Genomic DNA, 20264 nt, shown 5'->3' with positions numbered 1-20264 from the left:
CATGTTGTGATTGTGTGTTATCCATGTTGTGATCGTGTGTTATCCATGTTGTGATCCATGTTGTGATTGTGTGTTATCCATGGTGTGATCGTGTGTTATCCATGTTGTGATTGTGTGTTATCCATGTTGTGATCGTGTGTTATCCATGTTGTGATCCATGTTGTGATTGTGTGTTATCCATGGTGTGATCGTGTGTTATCCATGTTGTGCTATGTGTTATCCATGGTGTGATCGTGTGTTTTCCATGTTGTGATTGTGTGTTATCCATGTTGTGATCGTGTTATCCATGTTGTGATTGTGTGTTATCCATGTTGTGCTATGTGTTTCTGTACCTATTGCAAGAGTGCTGTCTAAATAAAGCTTATTATTATTGAGTAAATGTTCACCGCTGATAAATGATGACAGCTGTTGAAGGTTTGTGAGAGACTTTATTTGAGTTACTCAGAGTCAGTCAGGTAGTGATAAGAAGAGAAACATGTTTTGTGTCATGTTACATTACATGTAATCATGTTACATTATATTTAATCATGTTATATCTGGGATGAGAACTGCAGGACGCTCCAGATCAGATCATGGAAAAGTTGATCCACTGCAGGAAAAGACAGGAAGTGAGGTCACACATCAGACATGCTACTTGGGGAATAATGGATTACTGATCAGGTGGCTGCATAAAATAAGTAATTGAGACTACTGCTACATTACCAGCAGGATACATAGTTGTTGGAATAAAGATGTTATAGGTACTGAATATATTTTGTCTTTATGGTTTATACTTTATTTTAAACACATTTATTTGCAGCAAGTACTGTGTTAAACTTAAACAGCATTGGTCATCTATTACCGTTTCTACATTTCTGATATGAAACATCTGACGTTACACTTCAGTAAAAGTCTTATTTTATTTATTTTCTGCTTTGTATTTGCGTTGCAATTGATACTGAGTTCAAAAGGAACATGAAGCAATCAGATTACTTTTATGTTGTGATACTCAGATTAATTATTTTGTAACTACTTATGTAATGGATTACATTGATAAGAAAGATAACTAGACATGCATCAGACAAACACATGAAGAAAATATGCATTTATTCCAGTTAGTCACACTAATGACGATATTTTCCATTATATAAATAATGCAATGGGTCGTATCTTGGTTCTTGAGACTTTGAATGTGTGTTATAACTTTAAAAGGTTATTAAAGGGTTACTTCCTCACCGCGTTGAAGTCGAGCTCGATGGATCCGCTCTCATGAGGATCGAGCTTCTTGAAGATCTCTGAGGAGGAAAACCAACGTCAACTAGTCTTATCTTCACCGTCAGTTTGTGTTCATATTTAATCATTTAAAACTCATTTAAAATACTCAAGTAATGTACAAGTATCTCAAAATAGTACTTAAGTACAGTACCTTAGTAAATGTAGTTAGTTACTTTACACCCCTGTTGATTGATTTTGATATACTGATATACTAACTCATTTCATTTCATTTCAAACCTTTATTTAACCAGATTGGTCCCATTGAGATCATAGATCTCTTTTTCAAGGGAGACCTGCAGCTAGTCAGTTAGTTAGTGACCAACAGGGGTGTAAAGTAACTATTTACAGAAAGCTTCAGAAACAAACGCTCCTCGGTCATCACTTATCGGTCCTCCGGCACAAATAAGCGCCATGGAACGCTCATTAAGATGGTGAACAAAAATCAACTTCCGGTGGGAGCGTGGCCCGAGGAAATTACGAAAAAGAGATGCCGGAGAGACACCTGAACAGTTAGCTTCTCCTGTTAGCTTCCCCTGTTAGCTCCCTCTGTTAGCTCTTTTTGTTAGCTCCCTCTGTTAGCTTCCTCAGTTAGCTCCTCTGTTAGCTCTTTTTGTTAGCTCCCTCTGTTAGCTCCTCTGTTAGCTCCCTCTGTTAGCTCCCTCTGTTAGCTCCCTCTGTTAGCTCCCTCTGTTAGCTCCCTCTGTTAGCTCCCTCTGTTATCTCTTTTTGTTAGCTCTCTCCGTTAGCTCATCTGTTAGCTTCCCTGTTAGCTCCTCTGTTAGCTTCCCTTTTAGCTCCCTCTGTTAGCTCCCTCTGTTAGCGCCCTCTATTAGCTTCCTCTGTTAGCTTCCTCTGTTAGCTCCCTCTGTTAGCTCTCTCTGTTAGCTCCTCTGTTAGCTTCCCCTGTTAGCTCTCTCTGTTTGCTCCTATGTTAGCTTCCCTTGTAGCTTCCCCTAACTCTGTTAGTGTCACACTCACTGAACATCATCTCCAGCCTCATCAGGCAGCCCACGAAGTTGTCAAAGTCGATGGTCATGTCGGGGTCGGAGTAGCGGGCCACCAGCAGCTGGTAGATGGTGTTGTTGAGGGAGAAACCTGGAGAGAGAGCTTCATCATTATCAACTTTGTCATGCTAACACTTCAGCAACTAACACCCGAGACTAACCTCTGAGACTCAGCTGGTGCAAAGTTACACTCCAACCCAGTCTCACAGCATTTCGTGTTATAGTCACGACATGTAATCTATTGATTTGTGTTCACCAGCACGATTTTCTCCTTTTTCTCGTACCACACAGAACGATTTTAAAAGCAATGTATTTCTATTGGTAGTGTGTTTCGTGCCTGCAGCACATCTTTTTGTCCGTTCGGGTCTTGGAAGACCGGAAGCTGTGGGGTTCATAAAAACATGTTCGTACTCAATATCAAGCCACGATTATTGTTTTTATTTTAAATCGTATAATGTCGGACTTTTTTCTGTGAGGAAAAGAAATGAGGCTCAGAGCCTCAGAATACTGAAATCTGTATTTTTCAAATCTTTTTTTCCTTCTAATTTGTTATTCTTTTCTAAATAACACACTTTTATTTACTCAACAATAACACACAAGTATCCTTGTTTTTATTTATATGTTTAATTCTATAATCTCTGTCTTTTTGGTCGTTCGTCAGGAACTGAATTTCAAAATAAAATAACCGGAAACAGACGTAGGCCTATAAGGGACATTTCGAGCATCATTGTGATACACAGCCACTGAACTGATTACCCAAGATCCTCAGCTTGAAGCTCGGTGATTGGATGTTTTAGCCGCAATGCTCCTTGGGATAAGGTGTTTAAGCAATATGAAATCCAAAAAACATTTCGGAGTTTAGGATGGCCGAAGACACTACACTACCCATAATCCTCAGCTATCGTTTGGGACTACAGTCCCGTTGCTTGACAAACCCCGTGATTAATCTTCAAGCTCTGTGATTGGATGTTGGAGTGGCAGTGTGCCAAGGTTACGCCGAGCGTCAGACAGCTCTTTGAAATTGAATGAAACCCACGGCAGACGATTCAAAACTGGACTTGAACGGGTCCAGCCCCCCCCAGAACTACACATGCTGGCTATTGTGTTTCACAACATGTTCTATGGCACGTCTCTACTGGGAATTGTAGTTTTAAAAGTCGTTTTTCCCACAGTTAGAAGTTGCCAGTATTAAACTGTGTACAGCCCTGGAGGTTTAGGCCATAGGAAACACATTAGTGTTATCAAATGTAAAACATGTAATTACTAAATGGGTGGAAATCGCTTGTGTCCATAATGTGCAGCATTAATATATACCCACTTGACAGCTCATTGTTACTTTGTAATTCTACTCCACTACAATTCAGAGGTTAACCTGGTATTTTCACTCCACTACATTTATTTGAGTTACTTTGCAGATTCTGATTAATGATGTGAAATATAAACAACCCTTAAATCAGACTTTAGTTACACCAGAGTAAAATTCAGGGAAAGGTGATTGTCAAGTGCCAACAATCAGGAGAGATATTAGTTGGTACTTGAAAAGACTAAACATTTATCTGCAGATCTCTATAAAGTATATTCATTACTCTTTATTCTCTGATAGTTAATTAAAGACTGTATAATTGCTATTTTGCACATCCCTTTCAAGATTTCCAAAGGTTTATTGACATATCATATACACAACTACGGGCGACTGTGGCTGTGAGGGAGTGCGGTCGTCTTTCAACCAGAAGGTTGTGGGTTCGATCCCAGCCCGTGCAGCCAACATGTCGATGTATCCTTGGGCAAGATACTTAACCCTGAGTTGCTCCCGATGGCATGGCCAACGGTGTGTGAATGTTAGGTCCTAGAGCAAGTGGTACTGCTCTGTATGAATGGGTGTGAATGGGTGAATGACATGTAGTATGTAAAGCGCTTTGAGGGGTCGTAAAGACTGGATAAAGCGCTATATAAGTACAGTCCATTTACAGTCCATTTACAACTACGGTGTAGTTATGCAATGAATGAAAAACTTGGGTCGCAGGTTCCTCAACAGTGTTGAACATCTATCAATATGTGTGAATACCTCCAGCATTAAACTGTCAAATTCTGCACATTTCTTATTCTATCTACATATATAAGAGTATAATTCATGTGTATAATATCAGTTCAAATAAGTGCTTCAACATAGTTAACCTGTTTAGCCCTGAGCCTGTTTTTCAGGTCTCAGGCTCGGAAATGACATTCCCAGAACAAATGACCATATCTTCTAAAAGGGTTACATTAATAATCTTTGTTCTCAAAGTAATGATGAACCTGTGAGTTGGATGGAGAAGTGTCAGAATCAATATAGATGTTTTTATTTTAAAGAAAATTCAGATTGAACATAGTACAAAACTGTAAATTATAGTGTCCGTCCCAATTTATTTGTATTACTTATAGTGAAAACTACCCTTGGATGATGGGATGGTAGACTAAAAGCTTTAGGAATCCAAACTATAACATATAATAAGTACCCTGTATCAAGATTGATGCAAAACAAGTGACATTTGACGTTTTTAGAGAGATTTAGAAAAAAAAACCACTTCTGGGGTATTTTGGGTGCATTTTCCATATCTCTGGCCCCCCTCGGTCGATTTTGATGATTGACATCTTTTTTTAACTGTTAGAGCCAATAGAATCGAGGGGAAGTTCCTAAAATCAATCTAAACATTACCCATTGGTGAATGACAAGCCCCCAGGAAGTGTGCCGGACTCTGATGAGAATATTCGTAGTTGCCAAACGGCGGTACTCCACTTCATTTAGGTTGCTGGGCCTGGAAACAATTTTTTCCCATTGACTTACATGGAGAAAGAGTGGTCTGTAAATCGTTGGATAATTATGAACGTTTGTATAGCCCTTATTAAAAACATTCGGTCCTCAAGTTGTAAAATGTGCTAATAACGTTATTCTGAGTTATTTCCCTCGGCATTATGAACATGCATCCAACCCATGGGACTGCGCCGCCCGGCACGTCCATGTTACATTTTCAGTACCATGGCCATATCCACCATTGAGTTCACCGAGGTCCGGACCTCGGTAATTTTTTCCGAGCTGTGTATATAACAAAACTTGTGAAATAATTGCACTAAACTGGGTTCTTTGTAGTACTTACATTTACTAACTAGGTAGCCTCGATTAAAGCAAACAGAAGAAGACGACATGTATCAACAAACCTCCGCAGCCCGTACTTGAACCGGAGCAGCGGAGGAGTGATGAGGTATCTAGAGATCTGAGTCCAGCGGGCTGCTTGTGTTTCTGTTTCAGAAAAAGTCTTCCAAAGTCTTCTCAGCAGAGCTCTATAAATAAAGAACTACAGCAGATCTGTAATATTTAATGCAGCCGAACCGTGTATTACAATGCCGTTATGTGATGACTTTCAAAGAGAAAAGCAAGAACACTCGGAATAAAGTATTATTTTTAAAAAACTTTTCAGATTTCACATCACATAAACACCAAATCCCAGCATGCATTGTGGCTAAACCATCCAATCAGCAAGCTTAAACCATAGCTGAGGATCTTGGGTAATCGCTCGAAATGCTTACGTCTGTTTCAGCTGACTTCATTTTGAAATTCAGTTCCCGAAGAACGGCAAAAAAGCCCGAGATGATGGACTTAAACCAATAAATAAAAGCAAGGATAACTGTGTGTTATTGGTGAGTAAATAACAGTGCGTTATTTTGAAAAGAATAACAAATTAGAAGGAAAAAAAGATTTAAAAAATACAGATTTCAGTATCCTGAGGCTCTGAGCCATATCTTTTCCTCACGGATGGCAAAAAAAATCCGACATTATACCATTTAAAATAAAAGCAATAATCGTGGCTTGATATTGACTAAGAACATGAACCACACAGCTTCCGGTCTTCCAAGACCCGACCGGACAAAAAGATACAGGCACGAAACGCATTACCAATAGAAATACATTGCTTTTAAAATCGTTCTGTGTGACACGAAAAAAAGCTTTTGAGGAGGAGGAGGAGGAGGAGGAGGAGGAGGAACCTCACCTGCATCTTTGAATGCGACTCTCATCTCAGGAGTGCTCATCGTCCCCGAGTTATCCATGTCGTTCTGCTTGTAGATCGTCTGCAGAACATTAAGAATCTTCTCAGATAATAAAGTTCTAGTGTGTATGTGAGTTCAGGTACCTGTGTGTACAGGTCTACAGGTCTACAGACAGTGTGCAGGTGAGTTCAGGTACCTGTGTGTACAGGTCTACAGACAGTGTGCAGGTGAGTTTAGGTACCTGTGTGTACAGGTCTACAGGTCTACAGACAGTGTGCAGGTGAGATCAGGTACCTGTGTGTACAGGTCTACAGACAGTGTGCAGGTGAGTTCAGGTACCTGTGTGTACAGGTCTACAGACAATGTGCAGGTGAGTTCAGGTACCTGTGTGTACAGGTCTACAGACAGTGTGCAGGTGAGTTCAGGTACCTGTGTGTACAGGTCTACAGACAGTGTGCAGGTGAGTTCAGGTACCTGTGTGTACAGGTCTTACCAGGTATCTCTGCACCTTCTTCCACAGGGTGGCGAACTCTCCGAGGCCCAGCCTCCCGTTGTCGCTGTCCTGTCAGAGGTTCAGGACCTTCAACAGCTTTATACATGACAGGGGCAATCTGGCCTAAACCCTTATGTAGCAGTAATTTTGCAGTGACGGTATGTTACAAAGATAAAGCTACAAGTTATTAATAGTATTATTAGTAGTAATAATATTATTAATAATGTTAATAGTAATATGACACCGGGGGTGCGGGTCTTTATGGTTTAAAGCAGGCATCCCACCGAACCACAACTGAACCGAACCACAACTGTCTCTGGACTCTGAGCAAATTATACTTTTCATATGTATTATCTGTGTTATCTGTGTTATCTGCGAGACATCGCCACAACACAACGAGTCAAAATGCTCCGCTATGTCCACTGCAAACAGCGCCCTGCATGTCCGACTGTTGCACTGTCTGTGTGTGTCTGTGATTGGTCCAATCCCTATGGTCCAATCACATTCAGCATCCCGTCAGCGGTTTTTCCCCCACCAACAGTCTGCGAATCAGAGGCACAGTAGGGTGGGTCTTCACGGAATGCGGGTGGGAAAATGCGTGTTTCAACCTGTCAGAGCGAGAGTTTAAAAAAATAAAAAAGTCAGAGCGAGAGTTAACAGCTCATCTAGTTGCATCTGTACTGTAGCTAGTAGCCTATAGTTTCACCTACCGGGGTGGCATGGGGTGGCAACTGCCACCCTAAAAATAGGCCTTGCCACCCCAGTTGGCAGCTTTGTTTTGAAAGAAAAGTTGTGGCTCATCGGACATTTATGAGAGAAAGTCTCTAATGTCCAAGTGCAAGTGAATGCAGCACAAGACGCACGTCTTGTAACCCCTCCCCTGGCCTGGGCCTGGCACAAGCGTGGACATATGATTGGCGGCGATTTCATTTGAACGGGACGGTGCAAAACGAGAAGCATTCGGACCCAAGCACTGAAGGAATGAGGTATTTTGCGGTCTACACTGACAGAGAAGAGACTGTCAGTGTGGCTGTACTCAGCATTGAATCAAAACGCACTGAAGCTGTTGATCTTAATCAGTGTTGCAAGATGGTAATCGCCGCATTCAGCTGTAATAGACATGTCAACGTGATGCTCTGCTCACGGATGAGCATATACAACTATTAAGATGATGACCTTACGTGTGTAAATATATTTTTTTCTTTGAGGGGGTCTGCCCCAAAAAAACAGTTTTAAGTCCTGAGAATGTCAAATAAGACGGTGTGTAAAACTACACTGCCCAGCCAAAGAAAAGTAACCACTTTGATTGAACTAGGCCAGCAGGTAAGGACTTTCCACTGGATAATAACTGCAGTATAAAAGAATGCATGACTGAAGTGATGGAGACCAGGTTGAAGGCAAACACAAAGAGGAAATAACAGGTCAGATCAAGCAAACCCCCTCTCAGATTCCACAGCAACCAGAAGAACATAAACACTGGCTGGTGATTTGATTCATCAGCTTTGTGATGGAATAAAAAATGCACAGTGCATTTCCTTAGCTGTGGATGAGTCCACTGACACCATGCTCAGTTGCTGGTGTCTGTGAGTTTTTATGATGAGGCAAAGGGGGAGTTAGTTGAAGATGTGTTGGGCCTGAGGAACCTCAGTGGACACACAAGGGGAAAGACATTTATAAAGCACTAATGGGAATGCTGAATGAAAGAGGGTGCAGCTGCCTTTATTCATAACTGCAGCTCTTACACTGCGACTCTGAGGGTCAAGCACAGACACAATAACAATGAAAACTGTTGCTTACAGATTACTTTTGTTTTTGCAACCTCGTGTTAAGAATCTTGTTGCAATTGTTTAAAAGTTTGAATGACCGTAATAAACGGACCTTTGTCTTCTTGAAAAAAATGGTTTGGACCTTTAACATTTGTATTTGAGTACCCCTGGTTTAAAGGATACGTCCATCAGGTTCACCATGATCCTGGACGTCTCCATGCTGAAGCCGTCTGTCTTTATGTCCGTCCCTGTGGACAACAGACAGGAAGTTAGAGAATGGAGATCAGGCGATAGGAAGTTGAAGATAATGGGGATCAGGTGACAGGAAGTTGAAGATAATGGTGATCAAGTGACAGGAAGTTAAAGATAATGGGGATCAGGTGACAGGAAGTTGAAGATAATGGTGATCAAGTAACAGGAAGTTGAAGATAATGGGGATCAGGTGACAGGAAGTTGAAGATAATGGGGATCAGGTGACAGGAAGTTGAAGATAATGGTGATCAGGTGACAGGAAGTTGACACTCACGTTTGGAGACGATCTTGTTCATGATGGTCCTCAGTTCCACCGCAGAGATCTCCATGTCCTGGAAGAGTTTTCATTTACTTTGAGACTGATGTTTAATCTATATTTTCATACATTTCATTGGAGAAATCAAGCATGCTGTTAGCTGTTAGCATGTAGCATATGTCCATGTTCCCACCACACAGGAAGTGATGTCATACTTACGTCCCCAGCGAGTTTGGTGAATAGGCCTCTGAATCCTGAATCCACTTCCTCATCCGACACTGTCTCCTGCACACAATCCCCACGGCAACAATAAACATTATTTATACAGTACTAGACATAAAAACTTTATGAACTCAGTACTAGACATACAAACGTTATAAACACAGTAATATACAACAGAAAATACTGTTTCCAAAGTTGTTATCACTAAATTAAATACCTTATTGAATAAAATATTTCTCATTCATAATGTCTGTTCTCTCCTCTAACCCAAAGGTTCCTGAGTCCTGGTCCTGGGTTATTTCCAAGCCCCCAGGAAGTGCGCCGGACTCAGATGAAAATATTCGTGGTGGCCAAAAGGCGGTACTGCACATCCGTTTGGTTGCCAGGCCTGGAAACACTTTTTCCCATTGACTTACATGGGGAAAGAGTGGTCTGTAAATCTTGGATAATTTTTTTTAAACTAAATAAACGACCCAGTATGAACGTTTGTATAGCCCTTATTAAAAACATTCGTTCCTTAAGTTGTAAAAATGTGCTTATAATGTTATTCTAAGAGTTATTTTCCTCTGCATTATGAACGCGCATCTAACCCACGGGACTGCGCCGCCCGGCACGTTCATGTGACGTGTTCAGCACTACATGCGTTTCTCTTTACCCATGGATGCACAATAAGAACGGACCCATATCGCCTTACTGCCCACGGAGCTGTAATAATGGATATATTGCACATGTTTGCTGTAATTCATCATTTGTAAAATATTATACTACATGGGCTGTATGATTAAATCTTGTCCCGTAAATGTTGTATTAAATAAAGTTAATATTACCGACGTTAGTTTAACGTCCCTGTAGCTTCGTATTGCATTAAGAAGCTTATTGCACTGTGTGTGTATATATATATATATATATACAGTGCAATAATTATTTCATGCAAAATGAAGCTCTGTTGCTTGGATATCACTAGATCCTGTTACAACGTAATATAAGTAGGCCTACATAACGATTGATGTGTACATTAGCATCATTACTAGCTAGCCGCTAGCTGCTAACTGCCGCCTCGTTAATATCAAATCCATGATAACAACAATTCATTACCATGCTGTCATGAGCGCACGGTGCTGTTACGTGTACGCAAATTGACGTGCTTGATGTGAACGAGCATGTTGGTTAAAGTTGCGCATGCGCTATGAGCGCACATACGGGTACTTCTCAGGCATGCCGGGTAATCTGTGATGTTTCGCTCTCTCAAAAGTTGGGCCATTTTATCATCATGCGCTAATGAGCAACTCTCATAGGAATGAATGAGGCCCCGCCTCCCACGCTGTATCCAGTTCTTATTATACATCCATGGTTATTTCAGAGGTGTTTCCTGTTTATTTTGAGTCTCCACCCCCTCTGTCGTATCTGTGTGTACTTCCTCACTATGTGTTTCCCACTCCTGATGGATCACCTGATTGTGTTAACCTGATGCCTTTCTGTTTTTCCTCACCAGCTATGTGCTGTGATTGGTCCTGCATGTATTTCAGTTCTGGTTTCCTCTTTCCTTGTCCGTCATGTGTGGAACGGAAGTGTTCATTGTCCTATTGAGAGTTTAGTTTTGCCCTGCTCTGCTGATTTCCTGCCATTAAAGGCTTTTTCTCTTGAACATTTTTACATCCTGGATTCGGTTCATCCTGCTCTGCTCTTAATGACAGCAGTCCCTCTGATATAGATTTGTTATAAAGTTAGGCTTTCTAGACCCTAACTTATACAAATAACAAAAGATCTGCAGCAATAACCAATCACCACATTCAAGTCCCTCCTCAAAACCCCTCAGATCAGCTGACTCACTGTAGTGCTACATGTTCCCTGTTACGGTCCTTTTGTACTGTCTTAAACTTTTCCTTAAAATATTTTAGGATTTGTAAGGTGTCCTTGGGTGCTTTGAAAGATGCCTCTGAATAGAATGAAGAGCCTGAAATCAAATATTTTATATAAAAAACTGAGATAAGACACAAAACTGTAGACTCACATCTTCAAGTTCAGCGCTCACCGGGTCGTCACAGGGTCTGCAGACAGAAGACAGGATTAGGGGTTATGGTAACAGGCACCATGGGGGTCTCTAACAGGCACCATGGGGGTCTCTATCGGACACAATGGGGGTCTCTAACAGGCACCATGGGGGTCTCTAACGGACACCATGGGGGTCTCTAACGGACACAATGGGAGTCTCTAACGGACACCATGGGGGTCTCTAACAGGCACCATGGGGGTCTCTAACGGACACCATGGGGGTCTCTAACAGGCACCATGGGGGTCTCTAACAGGCACCATGGGGGTCTCTAACGGACACCATGGGGGTTTCTAACGGACACCATGGGGGTTTCTAACGGACACCATGGGGGTCTCTAACGGACACAATGGGGGTCTCTAACAGGCACCATGGGGGTTTCTAACGGACACCATGGGGGTCTCTAACGGACACCATGGGGGTCTCTAAAGCGCACCATGGGGGTCTCTAACAGGCACCATGGGGGTTTCTAACGGACACCATGGGGGTCTCTAACGGACACAATGGGGGTCTCTGACGGACACCATGGGGGTCTCTAACGGACATGGATGTGGGTCTCTAACAGGCACCATGGGGGTCTCTAACGGACACCATGGGGGTCTCTAACGGACACCATGGGGGTCTGGGGTCTTACAGGGTCTCAGCCTGCTTCTCGGAAAACACCCGGACGCAGAAGTCTCCGTTGAGGTGCGGTTCGAAGGTGGACGGGACGATCAGGTACTCCCCTGGCGGCAGCTTGAAGCGGGTGCTGACCTCCCGCTGGTTGGTGAAAGTCTCGGACTTGGCGGTCTGGGCGTGGGTCAGGAAGAAGTTCTTGTCCAGGTGTACCTCCCTCTGTCCGTAGAACTGGGCGGGGGCAGGTGGAACAGCCAATGAGCATCGTCTTTAAAACCTTTCATCACCTCTAATTTCATATATCAGGTCCTAACCGACACTTCCTGCTCATCATCTCTCTAGTCCTTCATCAGGTTTTAAAGATGTCTCACACAGCTCTAGTCTGTTATTTTATAACAGAAGACCTCTTAAATGTTACCGACATAAAAACCCGCTGGAACAATTTATCTACAGATGTATTTACTCTGTATGGCATTAATCCTGCCTGCAGCACAGCAGTCAGTAATCTGGACGGTCAAGGACTGTCTTTTCTACGTAACACTACAAACATCTCAACACTTTGTGGTGGTAGTCACTTCTAGTCTGGACTATTGTAACTTCGTATTCTCAGGCGGTCCCAATAAAACTGCAGATGATCCAGAATGCGGCTCCCGACCGTGAGATTCTTTCTTTCACATTAAACCAGAGGAGATGTTTGGGTCCAGAGCTCACCTGTTTGGGAAGCTGGAGCAAAACAGAAAACAAGGCAAGGGTACGTTAGGACCGGGATCTGTAGATAAATCTCTGAATCCTTTAGATGCTTATTTCTTGATCTGATCATGAAGTGATCAGTTCTCACATCATAGATGGCAAACCCGACGGTGTGCATGTCCTCTCCTTGTTTCCGGAGCTTCCTGCGGTTCTTCTGGATCAGACCGACGACAAAACTGCAGCCCACTTCTCCATCATCCGGGTCGTCGTCCTCCTCCTCCAACTTGATCACTATCTGAGGATTCATCCAGAACGAGTCTGCATAGGAGAAACCACAGTGAGAACTCTTTAAACCTCCTACTTCCACAGAAATACCCACATCTGATCGAGAGGTGTCAAACCCAGCGTTTACAGTGAGGAGGACCACGTCCTGTTACAGTGAGGGGTTAGTCCTGTACTCACAGGGGTTACAGTGAAGGGCACCAATTCCATCCTGGAGTTCAAAGACCAAACTAAGGCGATACGCAGGGTTGGCAGCATGTCCTTTACCCCCGCTCCTCAACAACGCCCACCAAACAACTTCAGTTTTATGAGTCAGGAAAGAATGCATAGGAAAGGGGGTGGATTTGCTATTTTGTTCAATGATTCCCTTCAATGCAGGAAGACATCTTATGGGAACTTTGCTTCTTTTGAATATGTGGCCCTACAGCTGAAATGCTCCTCTCGAGCTCTGTTCCTAAATATCTACAGACCACCCAAATACTGTGGCAGCTGCATACTGTGTTCCAGTCAGGCTTTGGTCCAAACCACAGCACTGAGACTGCTCTTGGAAAGGTCTTCAATGACATCCACTTAAACACAGACAGTGGCAGAACTTCAGTGTTAGTATTATTAGATCTCAGAGCTGCGTTTGACACGGTTGACCACAGCATATTACTGGACCGACTGGAACACTGGGTGGGACTTTCGGAAACAGTTCTAAATTGGTTTGAATCCTACCTAAAGGACAGAAACAACTTTGTTTCTATAGATACATACACATCTGAGTTGACAAATATGACATGTGGGGTTCCTCAAGGCTCCATCTTGGGGCCTCTTCTCTTTAACATCTGCATGCTACCACTGGCTCAGATAATGAAGAACAACAACATAAGTTACCATAGCTATGCAGATGACACACACATTTACGTAACCATTTCACCAGGAGACGATGCTCCAATTCAAACACTGAGTAAGTGCATTGAACAAATCAATGACTGGATGTGTCAGAACTTTCTCCACTTAAACAAAGATAAAACTGAGGTAATGGTTTTTGGAGCCAAGGCAGAACGTATAGAAGTTAGCGCTGAGCTTCAGTCTGCAATGTTCAAACCAACAGATAGAGCCAGAGATCTAGGTGTAGTCATGGACTCTGACCTGAGCTTCAACAGTCACATTAAAGCAGTTACTAAATCAGCCTGCTATCACCTAAAGAACATATCTAGGATTAAAAGACTAATGTCACAGCAGGATCTGGAGACACGCGTCCATGCTTTTATCTTCAGTAGACTGGACTACTGCAATGGTGTCTTCACAGGTCTCACTAAAACATCTATTAGGAAGCTGCAGCTGAGTCAGAACTAAACATGGAGAAGCAGCGTTCAGTTATTATGCTCCAAATATCTGGAACAAACTCCCGCTGCAACTCGACTACTTTCAAATCCAGCAAGAAGACTTTTCTTTTTGTCGCTGCTTTTAATTGAACTATTCATATCTGAGACTGCACTGTAACTTGTATCCATGTATTTTTCTTTTAATGTTTATTTTATTAGCTTTTATTTTTAATGACTGATTTTAAATGCCATTTTCTTAATGTCTTCCATTTTTGTAAAGCACTTTGAATTGCCTTGTGTTGAAAGGTGCTATATAGATACACTTGCCTTGAAGGGTCAGTCCTGTACTCAGTGGGTTACAGTGGGTCTGGGGGGTCACAGAGGGTCTGGGGGGTCACAGGGGGTTAGGGTTCTGTACTCACAGGGGTCACAGAGGGTCTGGGGGGTCACAGTGGGTCTGGCGGTCACAGGGGGTTAGGGTTCTGCACCCACAGGGGTCACAGGGGGTTAGGGTCCTGTACTCACAGGGGTCACAGAGGGTCTGGGGGGTCACAGTGGGTCTGGCGGTCACAGGGGGTTAGGGTCCTGTACTCACAGGGGTTACAGATGGTCTGGGGGGTCACAGAGGGTTAGGGTCCTGTACTCACAGGGGTGGTTCCTGCAGCCTCCGGCGGTGGACCCTTTCCTCCAGCTGCCGTCTAACTTGGTGACACTCCAGTGTTTGACGGAGTCGTCGTCGATGGTGTCAGGGGTCAGAGTGCAAACCTCCACCCGAGAGTAGTGACGCAGGAAGTCGGTGTAGGACATCCTGCAGAGAGAGGACAGGGAAGAGCTCTGTATAAATATACCGGTACCACTTTACATAAGACTACCCTTATAAAGGATTCATAAAGGGTCTATAATTAGGTCATTAATTAGGTTGTAAACACTTTATATATCATTAAAAACCAGTTCTAACATCGTTGCCATACATCAACACAGGCTCACTATTTGGCAAGATGACTAAGCCTTATATTGGCTATCTAGCTTACTTCGTCTTATTCATCAGCCAGCATCCTTGGTATCTGTTGTTCACTGAGTGGATTCTCCCCCCTTCCATCTTGATGTTTCTTGGCATCTCTTTATGTTAATTTATTCACGAGTTACTAACATTTCTAACTACCAAAAGGGAGTCTTATTGTAAAGTGTAAAACACATTCTCATGTATTAATGAGTTACTACCACACATGGCAGTGACTGCTGCTGTTAGCTTCCTGTCTCTCTGCTAGCAGCTCTGTGATGCTACAGGGGCTCTGCCTGCTCAACTCATCCGGGGAACATAACTTGAACTTGGCCGTCTTTGTTGTGCTGGTGCCTCGTGGACTATTCTTCATGCTTATATCGGACTATTGTGACTCGTTCTGCGGTTAAAACAGACGGTGCATGCATGCGGTTTTACTGTAAGTGAAATGTGAGTACTTTATTTATGTGCTTATGTTTTTAATCAGCTAATATTAATGAATGTTAAGGATTGGGTTAGCATGTAAGCGAGTTGTAGATACATCTGTGCTAACAATGCTAATCGTAGCCTCCAAGTTAAAACATAATAGAGAAGTGTTAAGCGTTAAGTGGGATAATACTGTAGAAAAAACGGCTTCTGTTTGAGGTTGGTAAAATAAGGTAATCCTTGTAACTTAGAGAGATAGTTTATTCGGAAGGTAACTTTAAATTTGCTATGCTCGATTATGTAGACGTCAAAGTAGTGTTGAAGAGCGGCGTAGTGTATGTGAAATCAACCTCACAATAAGATGTGTGTATATTACAAATAATAATGTCATATTTCAAGATGATTACTTGGATATTACAATATGGTTGGTTGAGCTGAAATTCATTATTGAGCTTACACGACAGTCATATCTGAAGAACGAACTCAAACCGGGTTATTTTTATTAATTGTATAACCAAATTGTTATCAAATAAATAGTAAGCATTGGTAATACCAATGCTGATAAAGTAAAACTATTTCATTTGAGTATTTGTGTCTGTCAGAAGGTACTGTACCCAGTTCCTATGTTCAGCAATTATAGACTGGGCTTTCTTGTACAAGAGAATTTAAAAAAATCATCAATATGGACCATTACTGTATAATTATCCTTAAATGATGTTATACACTGCACCTAATAAACAAGTATGGCATTTTGAAACATGATTGATGATTTTTACTGTAATTTGTGTAAATTTTGTTGTTAACTAAGATGATGTTCTGATTTATTTGTTGTTAGTATGCACGTGGATGCTTTGGACATACCTGGAGAAGGAAGAAATGGGTCTTCGGAATGATGGGAGTTAAAGACAAAAGGCGGAGACTAGTGTTGAAACGATCAAGATGCCACCTTGTCCCTCTGATTAGACGGAATGTTAAGTCAGGAAGTAGCATCATGAGTGATGAGTGGAGGGCATACAGGAGAGTGCGGAGTAATATGGGGTGCAACCACTACACCATAAACCACAGCAGGTGGTTAGGTAACCAACATAAGGCTCAGTCATCTTGCCAAATAGTGAGCCTGTGTTGATGTATGAAAACGATGTTAGAACTGGTTTATAAATGGTTCTTAATGATTAATAAAGTGTCTACATCCTAATTAATAACCTAATTATAAACCCTTTATGAATCCTTTATAAGGGTAGTCTTATTGTAAAGTGGTACCCAAATAAATTAACGGTCTATAATTGTAATAGTGGGTTTATTTGACTAGTGAGAGAAAAAGAAAATCCAGAAATGTACATTATATAAAAGACAAAAATTGATTTGCATCCAACTGTGGGAAATAAGTATTTGATCCCCTTGCAACCAACAAGAATTCGGGCTCCCACAAACAAATTAAATAAGTCCTCTTCCTTTAAAAAAGTATTAATATCAACGTGTTACCTGTATAACAGACACCTGTCCAAAGAATCAATCAATCAGATTCCAGCCTCTCCACCATGGGCAAGACTAAAGATCTGTCTAAGGACCTCAGGGTGAGATTGTAGACCTGCACAAGGCTGGGATCGGCCACAAGACCATCAGAAAGCAGCTTGGTGAGAAGGAGACCACTGTTGGTGCCATTATTCAGAAATGGAAGAAAGACAAAATGACCATCAATCGCCCTGGGTCTGGGGCTCCACACAAGATCTCGCCCTGTGGGGTATTGATGATCAGGAGAAAGGTGAGGGATCAGCCAAGAACTACACGGAGCAACTTGTTAATGATCTCAAGGCAGCTGGGACCACAGTCACCAAGAAAGCTATTGGTAGCACACGACACCATAATGGATCAACTCCTGCAGTGCCTGAAGACGCCCTGCTCAAGAAGAACATGAAGGGCCACCGAAAGTATGTCTATGAACATTAAATGATTCAGAGAAGGCTTGGGAGAAGGTGACGTGGTCAGATGAGACCAACATGTAGATATTTGGCATCAATTCGACACGACGTGTTTGGAGGAAGAGATGCTGACTATAACTCCAGAACACCATCCGTCAGGCATGGAGGTGGAGACATCATGCTCTGGGGCTGTGTCCCTGCTCAGGGGACAGGAGGACTCACTGCATCGAGGAGAGGATGGAGGTGGAGACATCATGCTCTGGGGCTGTGTCTCTGCTCAGGGGACAGGAGGACTCACTGCATCGAGGAGAGGATGGAGGTGGAGACATCATGCTCTGGGGCTGTGTCTCTGCTCAGGGGACAGGAGGACTCACTGCATCGAGGAGAGGATGGAGGTGGAGACATCATGCTCTGGGGCTGTGTCTCTGCTCAGGGGACAGGAGGACTCACTGCATCGAGGAGAGACTGGAGGTGGAGACATCATGCTCTGGGGCTGTGTCTCTGCTCAGGGGACAGGAGGACTCACTGCATCGAGGAGAGGATGGAGGTGGAGACATTATGCTCTGGGGCTGTGTCTCTGCTCAGGGGACAGGAGGACTCACTGCATCGAGGAGAGGATGGAGGTGGAGACATTATGCTCTGGGGCTGTGTCCCTGCTCAGGGGACAGGAGGACTCACTGCATCGAGGAGAGGATGGAGGTGGAGACATCATGCTCTGGGGCTGTGTCTCTGCTCAGGGGACAGGAGGACTCACTGCATCGAGGAGAGGACGGAGGTGGAGACATCATGCTCTGGGGCTGTGTCTCTGCTCAGGGGACAGGAGGACTCACTGCATCGAGGAGAGGATGGAGGTGGAGACATCATGCTCTGGGGCTGTGTCTCTGCTCAGGGGACAGGAGGACTCACTGCATCGAGGAGAGACTGGAGGTGGAGACATCATGCTCTGGGGCTGTGTCTCTGCTCAGGGGACAGGAGGACTCACTGCATCGAGGAGAGGATGGAGGTGGAGACATCATGCTCTGGGGCTGTGTCTCTGCTCAGGGGACAGGAGGAATCACTGCATCGAGGAGAGGATGGAGGTGGAGACATCATGCTCTGGGGCTGTGTCTCTGCTCAGGGGACAGGAGGACTCACTGCATCGAGGAGAGGATGGAGGTGGAGACATCATGCTCTGGGGCTGTGTCTCTGCTCAGGGGACAGGAGGACTCACTGCATCGAGGAGAGGATGGAGGTGGAGACATCATGCTCTGGGGCTGTGTCCCTGCTCAGGGGACAGGAGGACTCACTGCATCGAGGAGAGGATGGAGGTGGAGACATCATGCTCTGGGGCTGTGTCTCTGCTCAGGGGACAGGAGGACTCACTGCATCGAGGAGAGGATGGAGGTGGAGACATCATGCTCTGGGGCTGTGTCTCTGCTCAGGGGACAGGAGGACTCACTGCATCGAGGAGAGGATGGAGGTGGAGACATCATGCTCTGGGGCTGTGTCTCTGCTCAGGGGACAGGAGGACTCACTGCATCGAGGAGAGGATGGAGGTGGAGACATTATGCTCTGGGGCTGTGTCTCTGCTCAGGGGACAGGAGGACTCACTGCATCGAGGAGAGGATGGAGGTGGAGACATCATGCTCTAGGGCTGTGTCTCTGCTCAGGGGACAGGAGGACTCACTGCATCGAGGAGAGACTGGAGGTGGAGACATCATGCTCTGGGCTGTGTCTCTGCTCAGGGGACAGGAGGACCCCCTGCATCGAGGAGAGGATGGAGGGGGTCATGTACCGTAACATCTTGGCCGATAGCATCCTTCCCTCAGCCAGTACACTGTAATGGGTCATGGAGGGTCTTCCAGCAGGACAATGACCCTGAACATACGGCCAAGGCAACACAGGAGTGGCTAAAGAAGAAGCACATTCAGGGGATGGAGGGGCCGAGCCAGTCTCCAGACGGCCGAGCATCAGGGGATGGAGGGGCCGAGCCAGTCTCCAGACGGCCGAGCATCAGGGGATGGAGGGGCCGAGCCAGTCTCCAGACGGCCGAGCATCAGGGGATGGAGGGGCCGAGCCAGTCTCCAGACGGCCGAGCATCAGGGGATGGAGGGGCCGAGCCAGTCTCCAGACGGCCGAGCATCAGGGGATGGAGGGGCCGAGCCAGTCTCCAGACGGCCGAGCATCAGGGGATGGAGGGGCCGAGCCAGTCTCCAGACGGCCGAGCATCAGGGGATGGAGGGGCCGAGCCAGTCTCCAGACGGCCGAGCATCAGCCTCAGAACTATAACGATTTGGAGAGGATCTTCAGAGAGGAGTGGACCACAATCCTTCCTGAGATGTGCACAGACCTGGAGACCAACTACAAGACATATGTTGCAAAGGGATCAAATACTTATTTCCCACAGTTAAATGCAAACCAATGTTTACCTTTTATATAATGTCAATTTCTGGATTTTCTTTTTGATATTCTTACTCTCACTGTTAAAATAAACCTACTATTACAATTATAGACTGTTCATGTCTTTGGAAGTGAGCAAAACTTACAAAATCTCCAAGGAATCAAATACTTATTTCCTCCACTGTACATAAATACTAACATATGTGTTTGTGTGTTCATGTCCTCACCAGAACTCGCCGTCCTCTGCGTTGGCATGTGGACAATCTCCCTGCACGTTCTTCCACTCCACCGATCTGCGTGAGGACAAAGATTGCAATGACACT

At 44.1% G+C, this 20264-nt stretch overlaps 1 protein-coding gene across 1 annotated transcript; it reads right to left on the bottom strand.

Moving 5' to 3' along the window:
• Positions 1 to 408: 408 nt before the first annotated feature.
• On the bottom strand, positions 409 to 20233 carry LOC117441997 (calpain-2 catalytic subunit-like; the record flags this gene model as incomplete). Its single annotated transcript, XM_034077992.2, has 14 exons — positions 409 to 589; positions 1216 to 1274; positions 2233 to 2349; positions 6284 to 6362; positions 6775 to 6843; positions 8724 to 8788; positions 9067 to 9124; positions 9268 to 9333; positions 11282 to 11318; positions 11955 to 12166; positions 12647 to 12658; positions 12774 to 12943; positions 14865 to 15025; positions 20169 to 20233. Coding segments are annotated over 14 exons (1194 nt in total), but the record flags the coding sequence as incomplete, so codon positions are not given.
• Between the last annotated feature and the right edge of the window lie 31 nt (positions 20234 to 20264).

Source organism: Pseudochaenichthys georgianus, unplaced genomic scaffold (assembly GCF_902827115.2).
Source record: "Pseudochaenichthys georgianus unplaced genomic scaffold, fPseGeo1.2 scaffold_2282_arrow_ctg1, whole genome shotgun sequence".
In the NCBI taxonomy this organism is placed as follows: domain Eukaryota; kingdom Metazoa; phylum Chordata; class Actinopteri; order Perciformes; family Channichthyidae; genus Pseudochaenichthys; species Pseudochaenichthys georgianus.
Note: the sequence above shows the minus strand (reverse complement) of the source record. Positions and strands in the feature narration are given on the sequence as shown.